This window comes from Monodelphis domestica, chromosome 6, assembly GCF_027887165.1.
Source record: "Monodelphis domestica isolate mMonDom1 chromosome 6, mMonDom1.pri, whole genome shotgun sequence".
Classification (NCBI taxonomy): domain Eukaryota; kingdom Metazoa; phylum Chordata; class Mammalia; order Didelphimorphia; family Didelphidae; genus Monodelphis; species Monodelphis domestica.
The window spans coordinates 277,862,147-277,876,161 of NC_077232.1; the positions used below are offsets into that span (position 1 = coordinate 277,862,147).

A 14,015-nucleotide genomic window follows, 5' to 3' on the forward strand; every position below is an offset into this window, starting at 1 on the left:
GTAGCATCTGTCCTGTGATGAGGATCGTGAGATAATGGTTGTAAAAAACACATAGGAGGTAATAGTTCCAAAAATTATCATTGTAGACACTGTTGTTCAGTTTCTGGCTGTGACCCCATGGACCTTTCTTGACAAGGACACTGGAAGGGTTTCCCATTTCCTTCTCCAGTGGATCCTTTTTTGTCAGAGGTTAAGTGTCTGAAGCTGGGTTTGAACTCGGGTCTTCCTGACTCCAGATCCAGCCCCTCTAGCTGCTATAGGAGGCACTTTTATAAATGTTTCTCCCCTTCGCCTCTATTATTTACTTTGCTGTTCTGTTCTAAGATGTTTTGCTTCTTGATTTATGGTTCCTACTAACGTGTTCGTAAGGAAGGCAGGTAGGATTGGGGTTCAAGCTGTATTCCATAATTGTGATTTCTCAGAATGATACAAAACTAAAACAATAGCAAGAGAATCCAAAATTGACTGGGATTTTTGTAGCCAAAACAACTCTGCTCTTCAGAATCCTCATGGATCATGCAATTTTGAGTTAAAATTCTTCAGGATCATTTCAGAGCTAGCTTGGACCATGGTCCAAGCCCCTCATTTTTTTGATGAGGAAACAGAGGCCTGGTGAAATGCTTTTTACCAGATCCCAGATGTAGCTGTTAGGATTTAAACATCTCCCACTCCACCATAATTCAGCATGTTGCCATCTAAAACTGAAATGATGGACTTCAGTTAGGTCTCCCTCACCCAACTATCTTGACTTCAGGTCCAGAAAAAGAGCCACATTCACCACTAAATGGTGGCTATAATGGCTTTGGGATATCCCAGTTACAAGTTTCAGGGCAGGATTCCTATCAACTGTCAGATTAATGGTGGGGAAAACCCTACTTGGTGGTAAAATTCCAAGTAACCTGGACATTGACAAGTTGTTTCTCTTTGGAAAGCAATGAAGAACCACCCTGCTCCCAATGGTCCCATCTCAATATATGAAAGTAAGCCCACTTAACAAGAGCATTGCTTAGGTAGCGCATTTGGGTAATGTTCAGTCACTACCAGTAACGGCTTTTATGGACATCTGGCAATCTAATTTGCTAAAAGAATTAATCTATGGTTATATCACATGAAATGAGGCTCAGATTCTATCTTCCTAAAAGCTACCTAAAGGCTTGGGAGTTAGAGCACTTCCAGTTCTTGTGGTTGGTATAACTCAAAAACAAAAAAAATCTCCTACACAATCTATGGTTGACTTTACCTAAAACTTAATTTAGAATTCAAGTAGCTTCAGTTTCTTGGAAAACAAGGGTGTTTTTTGGCAGGATGGGTTATGGTGGTGTGGGAAAGCAAGCATTTAGTTAGCACTGTCGATTTTCCAAAGTACTTCCTCAAAATCAAATATAGCAAGACTTCGAATGAAGAGTAAGGATAAAAAAACTTTTATTTGTAGTTAGGGAAAGGACAATTTCAATGTCAACTTGTCACCTAGTAATAAAATTGTGAACTACTTACAGGAATCACTCTCCTAAATACACTGCACCTATTTGCCTTTGATAACACAAATCCAAATCATCTCCCTTCGGTTTCCTATGGTTCCAAGTCAACAAACGGAAACAATTTCTGGTGAAGTCCAATTCCATCACTTTGCTTATATGGAAGGCCAATTTAGCAACAGCAACATAGGGACAAAACAAAGCCAGAATGCAAAGTAAACTTGACAGTCCCCAGGAGAATGAGAAGGAAGACTTGCTCCAGAGGACAGAAGGAAAAAAGGTAGTGTGGACAGAACCAATAGGCCTCACGTTAAAGTTCAACTTGATTGCATGAAGTTACAATAAAATTCAAGGAAGGTACAAGAGAAATTAGCCCTCATATGATATATTCCCTTCAAATATGTCCAATGAACAAACTTGATATTTCAGGTCTAGCGAAGACCATAACCTATAGGGGGAACTGTGGGAATATAAACCAGTTGTTTAATACAGACCCATGTCAACTAAACATCAAACTAAAATTTGGGTCTTCTGCTCCAAGAGCTATGAAGGCCTAATTCTATTGCAGTATACTATTAGGAAGCCCTGTTGTATTACAGAAAATGTGTCATATAAATAAGGCTTTAAAAGTTTCTAGTTACCACATATCCCTCCCCCTTAGCTGAATATGGAAATGCTTCACTACTCAGAGCACATGCACTATTAATATCATTTAAAAAATGGAAAAATAACCTTTATTGAGAATACAAAACAATACATGAGTTTATGGGATTTACTATTGACTTTACCTAAAAACTTTCACGACAAAAGCCGCAACTCTACTAAAGCTTTCCAAGTATGAGTTCCAACAGGAAATAGCTATGTATGGTTTGGCAGTGGCAGTGACATAATGCACTATTTCAGAGTACAATTTACTTACAATTCTATAATGAAAATCTTGCCCATATTAATCTTTGATCTAGTTTCAATGGATATAGAAATATGCAATTTGAATTACACTCACATTCAATGTAAGTGTCAAATAATCATAATAGATGGGTGGTTTTTTTTTAAACAGGCTCAAAGCACAACTTGTTAACTCATAAAAAAGTTAAACTATGCCTTATTTAACGGTGTTTTAATAAAAAGGTGCTCCTCTTGAAAATAAAGTCAAGGGATCTATGGCCCAATAGAAACAACTTCAGCTATTTCACAACATGCTGAATTAATAACACTTCTCATTACAAAGATCCCAAGAATGCACATGGGGACAAACACTGTTCAACTGTATGGTAGGATCTATGGTTATTTTAAAACATGGAAATGAATCCTTAGCATAGACCTTGTTGAGGGAATTAGGAGACTAAGGCAAAGTTTGATGCTCGCTATTTATAAAGGACCACTGTTTCTCCCCACTGTTTATGACTCCCTAGAAAATAAACTGTGCCTCAATTATTGCTTATTTAAAATTACATTTTTTACAGAGCTATTTAGTACCTGACACAGAAAAACAATCACAAGTAATTTATTGTTGAGAATCATTTAACATGAAATTATACAAATAAAATTTGTATAAACACAAATCCACATTTGTCATAACACAGATGGCAAAGGACAAAGTAAAAACAAGAAAACTAAATCGGCCGCTATATACAATTGGACACAGTTGTGTCATGTACACTACAAGTCTTTTACAAAATAGTCATCTCAGATCAATAGAAGACCACTCTCCATTCAATGTCATCATCCTGCAAGATAAGGTTGCTGTAGCATCTGCACCTAAAATAAAAAGAAGACCCATTAGATCTGTGTAATAGTCACAAGTTTTCAAAGGTCCATTTTCATGAATTGCTTTAAGTCCTCAATTTATTCCTTTCTTCAATAGTTAAAGATCATATGCATATTTACAGGAAAAATGTCGCTACTATAGTTTTTAATGCTGACCTGGGATCTTAAGTTTAATGCCATTTAAGTCTCTTCTGATCCCAGGAAGACAACCTCCTGAAATTCATAAGCAGCAGTTAACCAGATAAGCTTTATTGGAAGCATCTCTAGTAAGTGAAAATTTCAATGTTGGGCAAACATCCAGATTTTCAGTAGGCTTATCATAAAATATCAAAATTTGTTTGTGCATATGATCTTTAATTTTCTCCCCAGATTTAAAAGTTGTTTTGGTTTGCAGATTTCACTATTAGCTATAAAAAGAAAAAGCAAGCATTAAATCTTAAATACACACTTAAAATGAGGCTCCACAATTGAAATACAACACTAAACAGAAGACCAAAATGATTAAGCTGTAAAAAGGCATTTATGTATTTTAACTCCTGTAAAAAACCATTTAAGTTAAGAGACTTAATCTTCAAAAAGATTAAAAAAAGAAGCCAAAGTCTGAAGTTTTCCACTTTAATCTTTACGCTGGTACATGAAGTTGGAAGAGACCATACCACAGGACAGCGTTTTCTGGTGTGTGCCTTGCGCTCTGCCCGCAACGTGCGACCCCCAGAGAGAGACGTGGTCAGGGTGACACACGGCCTGCAATGAAGTTCCCGCTGGCGGGTACAAACAAGGTATAATGTCAGAGTTAGAAGACAACATTCCTGTTTTCCTTAAGTTGTACCCATTTCAGTACTTTACCTGTTAATAGCTCTAAAAAAGTTTAATTATTCCTTTAGACCACCTGGCACACAAAGCGAACAGAAAAACTATTAAGTTTTTCTGAGTACTAAAGAAGGCGAGATCAGATTTTAAAGTTAAAGATCTATAGACACTTTAGAAAAATACAAATTAAAAAAACAAAACAAAAACAAATGGTTTTTTTAAAGTTAAAGTTTAGTAAAAAAAGGCTACATAAAACATACTTTTAACCTATTTTTTACTTGTCTATTGATCTTTAAATTACAGTAAGCACTTTAAACAGTTTCTTGCATTCTCACACACACCTGTTTTCTCCAAGTCCTCCTTTAATATGGTTGGTAATTGTTTTGGTGATTACCACCCCCTCTGGATGCTTTGCCATATGTGCTTTGTTGACCTATTTTAAAAAGATCAAAAGAATTAGATGTATATGCAATGGGTTAAGCATGATTCTACTAACAATACTATTGCCGGAAAAAATCAGTAAGTGGCTCACAACTGACATACCCAACATTAAGCAAAAAAAGAAAAAAAAGAAAAAAAGAAAGAAAAAAATGGAAAAAAGTTTTATATTTGTTGCAAAATTAGTTTTCAAAATGTGCATTTTATTACATTTAGAGCCATTCACTGTCAATTAACGTATGCATTGCTACCATTCTATAGACTGTCTTAAAAGCTCAGTTTTTAGTGGAGCAAAATACTTCAATAAAAGGACAACCTATGCACCAAAACAATTTCAGAGGGGGATTGTAATTTTAAACACTGAATTTTAATGCCAATGAAATTAAGTTAAATATTCTTACCACTGTAGTCTGCATATCCCTGTCCATATCCATAGTTCCCATAGTTATACCCAGTATAATCATATCCGCCATAGCCACTATAGTTTTGATCACCACCATAGGCACTATTGTAATTTCCATATCCTTGATCATAATAGTTATTAAATCCTTGGTTCCAGTTTTGGCCCTGACCTGAAACAATGCACAATGATTGTTAGGAAATAACTTCTGACCCCCAGGTCTAACATATAATTGAGTGGATTCAATTTCTAGGATAGATAATTTTTGTCCCTCATTCTACAAATCTTAAACCGCAGAATAGGCACCTTTGGTGCTATCTGCTTAAAAGCAATAGTTTTCATTTGACGTAAAAGGGGGCAGAAAGTCCAATTGTGCCAGTATCATGCTTCCTAAATTTAATGGAAAACCAGGACAAAATTATGGATGGTGGGCTGTTCCACTTAAGACTACAGGACTCCCCCCCTCCCAAGGAAATTTCAAACGCCATGGTGTACCTAATAACCTTTACCTTTGTCCTACTTAGTGATGACACTAAATTTCAGTGCAATTATTCTTTTAAAAAGATCAGTAGTTTTTCAAAAAGTAAAAAAAAAATAAATTTTAAAAAAAGTTTAAAAATCACCCATGGAAACAAGCATTTTCTAGTCTCTTTTGGGTTTGCTCACATTTGGCAATTCAAAATGGCTTTACATCAAGTGCCAAGACTTACCTCGGCCACGACCCCTAGTCCCACCTCGTCCACCAGCTGCAGCGCCCCTCCCTCCTTTCTGTTGTTGTTGTTGCTGCCTGTATACCTCTTTGGGCTGGGCAACTTTGATTTCACACTGCAGAATAAGGAGGAAAAAAATTAACAAGTGCGGTTCCCAAGTTGTAGACACTACATGCCACCCAACTACCAGAACTTAAAACTTAAAGCTCTAAATCATACAATACAATGAGAACAAGTCATACCTTCCCAGAACCAATCTGATGATATCTGTTTTCTAATAATTTCTTTACTGGTTCTTCATCTGTATATGTGATAAAACAGAATCCTCTTCTTTCATTTGTTTTTGTGTCCATAGGAAGTTCAATATTCTCAATCTGAAATCAGAATACGTTAATTAAGACAACTTCCTAAAATTACTGAGAAACCTATAGCAACTAAACAGGAAAATCAACTAGACCTTTTAAACAGCTTTCCCTAGCATCCAACTATTTGTTAAATCTCTCTAGTTTTGTTGACAACTTGGCACTCATACCACTATTTTACATATCTCATTCACACACAGGAATTCCAACTGCACCAATATAAGGGACACTCCAGGTTGTTCCAATAATTTCAGATTCATCATTCCCCACTCCCAGGGGGAAAAAAAATCCAGGACAAGAAACACTCATTTTTCTTTCTAAAGACTGCCCTATTTGAAATGTTGGCAACGTGACTGATTAGTTTCACATCAATTTTTTTAAAATTAAGAATATTCTTCCACGGTTACAGGACCCCCCCCATGAAATTGACAAGCAGCTCCCCAGGGTTAAACATGTATCACTGCTCAAAACCTATTTTCCTGTTATTCCTATTTGTAGTAAGTAGTGACCATTTAACATCAAACCCCCAATCGAACTCCGTGAGGGATCACGTTTTTCTTCTCTATTTGTTTTCTCAGAAAAAACATTCATTTTCACTATCACTTGCAAATCAAGACACAGGTTCCTGGAAGGAAATTAAATATATCATACCTCTCCAAATGCTCCAAAATATTCCTTGATTTGTTCTTCGGACGTATCTGGGCTCAGTCCGCCGACAAATACTTTTTTGGGGGGCTCCTTTCCCTTTAAAGCTTTAGCCCTTTTGGGGTCTATCAACTTGCCATCTAACTTGTGTTCTTTAAGTTCCAGAACCTACAAGAAGGGAAATGTTTATTCTTAGAGATCTCTGCTGCGCACAGGCACCCTAAACCCCAAGGTAGTCCACGAGACCCCCACGAACCTTATCGACACTGGCAGCATCTTTGAAAAGCACAAATCCGAATCCCCTCGATCTTCCCGTGACGGGATCTGTTTTAATTGTGCAGTCTACAACCTCTCCAAAACGAGACAGGTATTCAGTGAGATCTTTCTTGCTCGTATCCCAGCTTAGCCCTCCAATAAACATTTTACTGCAAACAAAGTTATTTGCTTCTTTTACAACACGGCCCACAACGCTCTGCGAAGTACTCCCTAAGGCGCTCCGGTCCAGGAGGCTCCGCTGGCAGACTCGCAGCCCCGGGGGGAGCCGGGGAAGACGCCCCTCTCCGAGTTTACCTACAGTCCCCGCCCCCCTGCCACTCCGGGGAAGCCCCGCCGACAAGCACAATGAGGCAGTAGCAGTGGTGGCTGCAGCATGCGGTGCAGCCAGGGCCCCTCCCCCTGCCGGCTCCGGCGGCGCCTGCGCACCAGGGCCCTCGGGCTGCCGCGCCCCTCCCCCACCGGGCGGAGAGGGGGAGGGGAACAGGACTAGGCTCCCCTCCCCCGCCCCCACTCCCGTGCCCAAGAAAGGACCGGAGGCCCGGCGCGAGGAAGGGCGCGCGGCCGGCGGCGGAACGCGCGAAACCTGGGACGCGGGGGCCCGGCGGGTAGGGACCGGGACACAGGGCGGAGGACACAGGGGAAGGATAGAAGCGTGCTGTACCCGTCGTCCTGCTGATTCTTGCTGGCGTTGATTTTGGATCCTTCGGCGAACTCCTCCATATTGCTGTACTCATTCACGTCCTCCATAGCGGCGGGGCTGTCGGCCGGGGGCAGGTGGCGCGGAGAGGGAGTCGCAGCGGCAGCGCGGTGTATGGAGCCGGATTTAAAATGGCGGCGGAAGAGATCCGGGCGCCGCCTGCGCCCTCCCTTTATAGACGCCCCGCCCGCCAATCGGGAGGGCTGGGGGGCGGTGACGTGGCGCGGCGCTCGGCGCGCCCCCTGCCGGGCGGAGCCGGAACTCAGCGACGGCAGCAGCGGGGCAAGCTGCCGGGGAGCCCGGGGCCGCCAATGGGAGAGGTTGCGGGGGGCCAGAGCGGAGGGAGGCGAGGGAAACAATGGCGGCGGCACCTGCGAGAGCCGGGGCGGGACCTCCATAACGGCCAGCCCTCCCGAACGAGGGCACGCTGCACGGGGAGGTGGTAGAGGCGCCAATTAAAACAAGCTGCCACGCTGAACCGCCGCGCTCAGCGGTCCAGATCCCCGCCTTGGGGCGGGAGCGACTGCGGGTACCTGGATCTGCGCGGCGGCGTCCTATCCAGCCCACTCTCTGCGCGGCGCCGCACCAGCCCCGCCTCTCCTCCTCCCACGGTCCCTGCGCCGCCCGGGGATCAGCTAGGGCCGCTGCGGAAGCCAGGCAGACTGCGCCTGGAGCTGGCTCGCTGCGGCCGGCGCTAGCCGGCGAGCGCGCACGCGTGCTGAGTCCTCCCTCGGGCGAGATGGAACCCACGGCGCAGGAAGCGTGCGCGCCCAGGAGCGCCTTTCGGCGGTGGCGCTGCCCGGGAGTCGCTTCCGCTCCTCTCCCCTCCCCCCGCTCCCTGCACGCCAGCGCAGCTACCCCCCCCCCCCGAAAATGCCCCTAGTCCGGGTTGTGGGGACGAGAGGCCTCACAGAGGCTTTAGGTTTAGGGGTGTGGGGGGGGGAAGGAGGGGTGGCTGTCTGAACTTGAACCACGGGATGGAAGTGCTAGGCTGGAGGGTCGAGAGAGAATCAGAATGAGGGCGGGGTGGGGGGGCGGGAAAGTCTCTAGACACGTGCTGCCAGGAAGCTTCCGCAGTCTCCCGACCGAGCCTTTGGCGCTCAGTGGCGGCGTGCTCTTTGTTCCCTCCGGATCGGTCTGTAGCAACCAATCGGCACTCCCGCCTATCTCCGTGGGGGCACGCCCCCTTCTCCCTACCTGATCCTGCCTGCCCCGCCCCTGAGCTTCGCGCGCTTGCGCGAAGAGCTGTCCCTGCGTCCCTGCTGGGCTTCGGGGATCCTCCCGTGTTCCCCGCGGCAGCAGCGACTGGGGTGGAGTCATGGTGGTACTCTCGGTGCCCCCGGAGGTTTCCGTGATCCTGTTGGATATCGAAGGTACCACTACCCCGATTGCTTTCGTGAAGGTGAGGGGCGGCTGGCATCTAGGAAGCGCCTGCGGTGTAACGAGGAGGGGGGAGGGCTGGAAGGGGGTGTTCGGTGTGGGGGGTGTAAAGAGGGCGCAGCATCTAGGAAGCGCCTGCTGTGTACGGGGCTCCTGGAATCGAGGTCACTGTCTTCACCCCTTCCCGCATTGAGGTTGTCCCTCCCACTGGATAGCGAACTCCTCCCACTGGATAGCGAACTCCTCGAGGGCAGATGTGAGGCCTGGCATGGAGTGGGTGCTTAATAAATGCTTACAGATTAATTTCAATATTTGGGATCAGGACTAGGTCCTGTTGATGCCCAGAGAAACCCTCCATTCCCTGCTTTCCTCCTGTAGTCCAAGAAAACTGACAGATGGCCAACTGACATTCTCTCCTAAAAAGGTTCCTCTATCTTGTGTGGCTTCCTATTTCTGGTGGCAAAAAGCAGGTCAACCAGCGTGGGTTAAACGCTTACAGTGTGCCAATCCCCGTTCTGAGCCCCGGGGGTACAAAGAAAACCCCAAAATAGGTCCTGCCTTTGAGGAGCCCAGTCTAATTGGGAAGTGGGGGGGAGGGTCGCACATCTGGTATGTGCACGCCAAATTTAGGCAGGAGAGCTTGAAAATAACTACTAGCACAGAGGACTTTTACAAAGGCAGTTCCAGGTCTGGAGTCTGAAGATGGCCCCAGATAAAGTGGAGGGAGTCCCTGTCACAGAAGACTGAAATTTAACCATTTGTGAGTGTTGAAGATTCTCTTCAGGAAGATGGAGGAGTTGGACTAGGTGGCTTTGGAAGATCCTCCAGCTGTAGAGCTATTTGTTAACCCATGATTTATTAAAGGAAGGAGTATTACTGGATTTCATCCTACAGAAAACCAATGAAGACAAGCATCTGTACTACCCACATTTTGAGTGTTGTGCTAGGCAAAGTACAGTTATTTAGCACCTGCTGTATGTAAATCACAGGGCATTTAGGTGGCTCAGTGGATAGTGTATGGGACCTGGAGTCATGAAGACTCAGCTTTCTGAGTTTAAATCTGGCCTCAGACTCTTATTAGCTGTGTGACTGACACAACCTTGTTTGCTTCAATTTCCTTATCTGTAAAATGAACTGGAGAAGGAAATGGCAAACCCCTTGAAGAGTTGGACATAGCTGAACAACAAATATGCAAGACAATGGGGAAATCTGTTTTCACCCCACCAAGCCTGTGTTTCTTGAATATGATAAATGTTTGTTGAAATCCATTATAGAATCATGCAATAGAAGCAAGTTTTTATGGCTTTTTTATTGATGTTTGGAGACAACACCAGCCATACAACATACTGAAGAAAGTTAAGCAAAACTACCCAGCACAATTGAGAAAAGTAGTATGCAGTACTTTGCACTCTTCTGGTTTACCTATGATAAAGAAAAGGTTTGTGTTTCAACTGCAATAGTCTGAGATCACTTATCCCTTAGGGTTGTCTTATCATTGTTGTTGTTATTCTTTTAGCTGGAAGCAAGTTATTTTTACAAGGTATATTAATGTGTTACTGTCAGAATAAGTGTCCAGAAATCCAGGTGAGTGATGTAACTAAATGGCTGGAGTCTCAAATTAGGTACGATTGAAAGTAGAATAACCTTCCTAGTTTGTAGCTGTATTGTTAGATCTGGTAAGAACCTTCCACAATTTGATCCAGCCCTTCATTTTAAAGAGAATTTTCAAAAGCTGCAGTATGTCTTTACAAATGTATGCACTAAGGAGATTTGCCAGATTTTCCTCCTGACCTCATAGAGGGACCAGGGGTTCGTGGGCTAAATGTTTCATTTTTAGAAATCTAACCTTAACACAAGGATGATTAATTAAATTCTTTTTGTTTTGGAAACCAAAGAATACTTTGCTTTCTTTGTATTTTTTCAGAAGTACTAAGATTCCCAATTTTGTGGTTGGTCTTTGGGAGTATGATGAGGCCTATGGACCCCTTCTCAAACTATTTTTAAACAGTTGAAGGAAATGCTAATTCACTTAGTATTGACATTAATTGCCTGTGCTAAATTCTGGGGTCACCCTCCCCAGCCCAGAGAGGAGTGACAAGGAGGGCAGTGATATGGCCATGGTGGCAACCAACACTTCAAGTTGTTCTACCCTTCATAAAACCCTATTCTACAGCTAGACTTGGCCAGAATATTTGAGATCCATAGTCCTCTCTTTCACATCTATAATTTCTTCCCATGTAAAATGAAGCTGTTATCCTTATAGGTGAATGTTAGGTTCTTTTGACCTCTAAACCTTTGAGCCTATATCTGAGCCTAGAAGTTTGATCCAGGAGCAATGTATAGATGCTGCAGGGAAAGTTAAATGTGAGGAGGAAAGTGCCTAGTTGGCAGTATCCAAAAGGGTGTCAGGCCCAGTTGGGAAAACAGCACCTTCCTCCTCCTCCTTGCCTGGAGATCATCCAGCAAAGGTTGGATGACTGAATTTAGGAATCATCTGGATAGTTCACACAGGTCTTTGGGGCTCTATGAAAGGTTTGCTGAGGTCCAGTCTAGGCTAGGATTGAGGAGGGGCTTCTGTCTCCTGCCAGGAGGCTTCCTACATCATAGGGGCTATAAGATGCTTGTTTCCTCATTAGGCAAAATGGGGAGATGTTGCCACCAACTGCTATGGTCTCTATTAGAACCATTATAACTAGGTAAGGAAAGACATCTCCTTTGGAAATGGAGTTGAAATTTGGCATGATAAAGGTAAGAGAAATGACTGGATAATGCTTCCAGAACCAACTTTTTTTTTTTTATATCAAGGACCCCTCTGATAAGATCTATGGACCCCTTCTAATAATGATATTTTTAAACAGTTGAAGGACATTCTAATTTCAGTAAGAAGATATTCAGTGAATTGGATCATTTTCCCTTTCCTACCCAGATCTGCAGTCCGAGAACTGTCTGCAGACTTTTTTGGGTTATGTTGATAGAAGCTGTATCCTAAACCTTGCCTCCCTGCAAGTTAGGCCTGTTTTTCTTTCAGAGTTATGGAACTCAGGGCAGCTAGGTGGTTTGGTGGATAGACAGTCAGGCCTGGAATTGGGAGGTCCTAGGTTCAAACCTCAGACACTTCCTAACTAGGTGTCTCAGGGCTAGTCACAACTCTATTGCCTGACCCTTACCACACTTCTGCCTTGAAATCAGTATACAGTATGGATTCTAAGAAAGAAGGTATGGGTTTGTAAACAAAAAGCTTTCTCCAGGCTTGGGGGGCCCTGGGGATTGATGGCCCAGACTTCAGTTCTCGTTGCCTGAGTACCAAGCAGCCTCAAGGCTCCATGTTAGTCAGAAAGATGGCAATGGGTCTTGCTCAGCCCAGTCTACTTGGGGTTTTCCTCAGTGGCAATCCTTGTAGAACTTTTATTGATTTTTTTGATCCAGGAATATTTTTTTCTAAAATTGAACCTAATTACTAGGGAACGGAGGCAAGCCCAGTTCAGACCAGGGTCCATGGACCCCATTCCTGACTTTGAGTTACTCTGTAGTGATAACATCATTCAGCTTGTAAGGAATAGTGAGTGGGAAGCCAAATAAATTGATAATTTTAGATATTTTTTTCCTCTTTTTCTGCATATATCAGTTTTTGACCTCTCTTTCCTTTTGTCAGTTACTGTTATTACTACCCCAAACCAAAGGGAGGGAGAGGGAAAGGGAAGTTCTCTTTTAAGGTGCCTAATGGTTTATTTTATTTTTTAAAAATATTGGCTCCAAGGCAGAAGAATGTTAAGAGTGAGACAATTAGGATTAAGTGACTTGCCCAGGATCATACCACTAGGATGTGTGTGAGGCCAGATTTGAACCTAAGACCTCCCGTCTCCAGGGCTGGCTTTGTCCATTGAGCCTTCTAGCTGCCCTGTTCCTACTGGTTTAATAATAATCTGATAATTTTCATTAGTATAGCGTTTTTCCCATTTTAGAAGGCTGGAAAGAACCCTGGAAGCCATCTAGTCCTAACACTCATTTCACATGGGTAGGAGGATTTGAACCCAGGTTTTCTGATGGCCAGCCCACCTCTCTTTTCACCATACTGTGTTGTCTCTCAGTTTCCTTGCTTCATTCTTTTTTTTTCTTTTTTAATTAAAACCCTCACCTTCCATCTTAGAATCAATACTGAGTATTGGTTCCAAGGCAGAAGAGTGTTAAGGACTAGGCAATAGGGGTTAAGTGACTTGCCCAGGGTCACACAGGTGGCTTGAGCTGAGTGGTGGGGCATGACTGGGAGCCATGGTGATGGGCTTCCCAGGACTCTTGTTTTTGCCTCTATTAGTGGCGATATAGTTTTGGGTTTAGTAGCCCAGACTAGAAATCAGAAAATATATATTTTGGGGTTCTGCTTTCCTTGCTCCATATTCAGATTTTTTTTGAGGAGGGTAGAGCCTTCAATAAACTATCTCCATGCAAATTAAAGCTAAAAGACTAACTTCTTGTTCTACAGGCTACAGATGATGCCATACTTTGTGAAATTATTGTTGCTTTGGGAAATGCCTGTCCTTAGGAGCAGCTTTAGGAAACCTCTTAAGAGCTGCTTTGGAAAGTAGGCCCTTGAGTTGACTAACATAGCAACTGCCCCTGGTTTAGCTCACACCAGGATTTTATTTTGGGGACGTTTTTTGTTAGAACTTGAAATACAACTTTGTCTTCCATCAGTCACCCAAGCTGTTTCTTTTTGTCACAGATGTGCCTAAATAGTATCGGTTTTTAGAGGTCCACTTATGTTCAGCATCATTTGGTTGTCCATGTGGTAAACCTTTCAAGAAAAAAAAATTATTGGAGAAACTGGTGTTCAAGAATGCTAGGAATGCCTTGGGCCACATCTTGTGGAATTAATTTTTTTTCCATTCTCAGGTGTCCAAATTAGGATATCAAAGCTCTTTCAACCTGGAGTCCTGGTACCTGCCTCCTTATACAAAGCCTTTGTTTCTGACCGGATCTCCAAGGGAGAAGAGCCTTGTAGTTAGCAGCTGCCTCTAGGTCAGAGTTTCAGTGGCTAAAGCATTCTATCCTCTTGGA

General features: G+C 43.4%; 2 protein-coding genes across 9 annotated transcripts in view; one reads left to right on the top strand and one right to left on the bottom strand.

Moving 5' to 3' along the window:
* Nucleotides 1-1,405: 1,405 nt before the first annotated feature.
* HNRNPDL (heterogeneous nuclear ribonucleoprotein D like) lies at nt 1,406-7,978 on the bottom strand. Of its 6 annotated transcripts, none has more exons than XR_468420.3 (9): nt 7,545-7,978; nt 6,864-7,032; nt 6,614-6,775; nt 5,843-5,974; nt 5,601-5,715; nt 4,892-5,062; nt 4,394-4,485; nt 3,899-4,003; nt 1,406-3,233 (listed from the first exon to the last, which is right to left on the bottom strand). XR_468420.3 is itself a non-coding variant. In XM_001362250.5 (8 exons), exons 1-7 carry the CDS (start codon nt 7,976-7,978, stop codon nt 4,415-4,417), a joined length of 1,254 nt encoding a protein of 417 aa, XP_001362287.1. In that variant the 3' UTR covers nt 1,406-3,233; nt 4,394-4,414. The 6 variants fall into 6 exon arrangements, 2 of the variants coding, with proteins under 2 accessions (XP_001362287.1, XP_007495870.1); XR_008913022.1 differs by having other exon boundaries at nt 3,399-4,003; XR_008913023.1 differs by lacking the exon at nt 4,892-5,062.
* A 724-nt stretch (nt 7,979-8,702) lies between these two features.
* Nucleotides 8,703-14,015, top strand: part of ENOPH1 (enolase-phosphatase 1) — a 60,340-nt gene continuing 55,027 nt past the window's right edge. For all 3 annotated transcript variants that reach the window (XM_056803265.1, XM_016423001.2, XM_001362337.4), the window contains exon 1: nt 8,703-8,982. In XM_056803265.1, the coding sequence (XP_056659243.1) occupies nt 8,899-8,982 (84 nt within the window). In that variant the 5' untranslated portion in view covers nt 8,703-8,898. The remainder of the gene's footprint in view (nt 8,983-14,015) is intronic.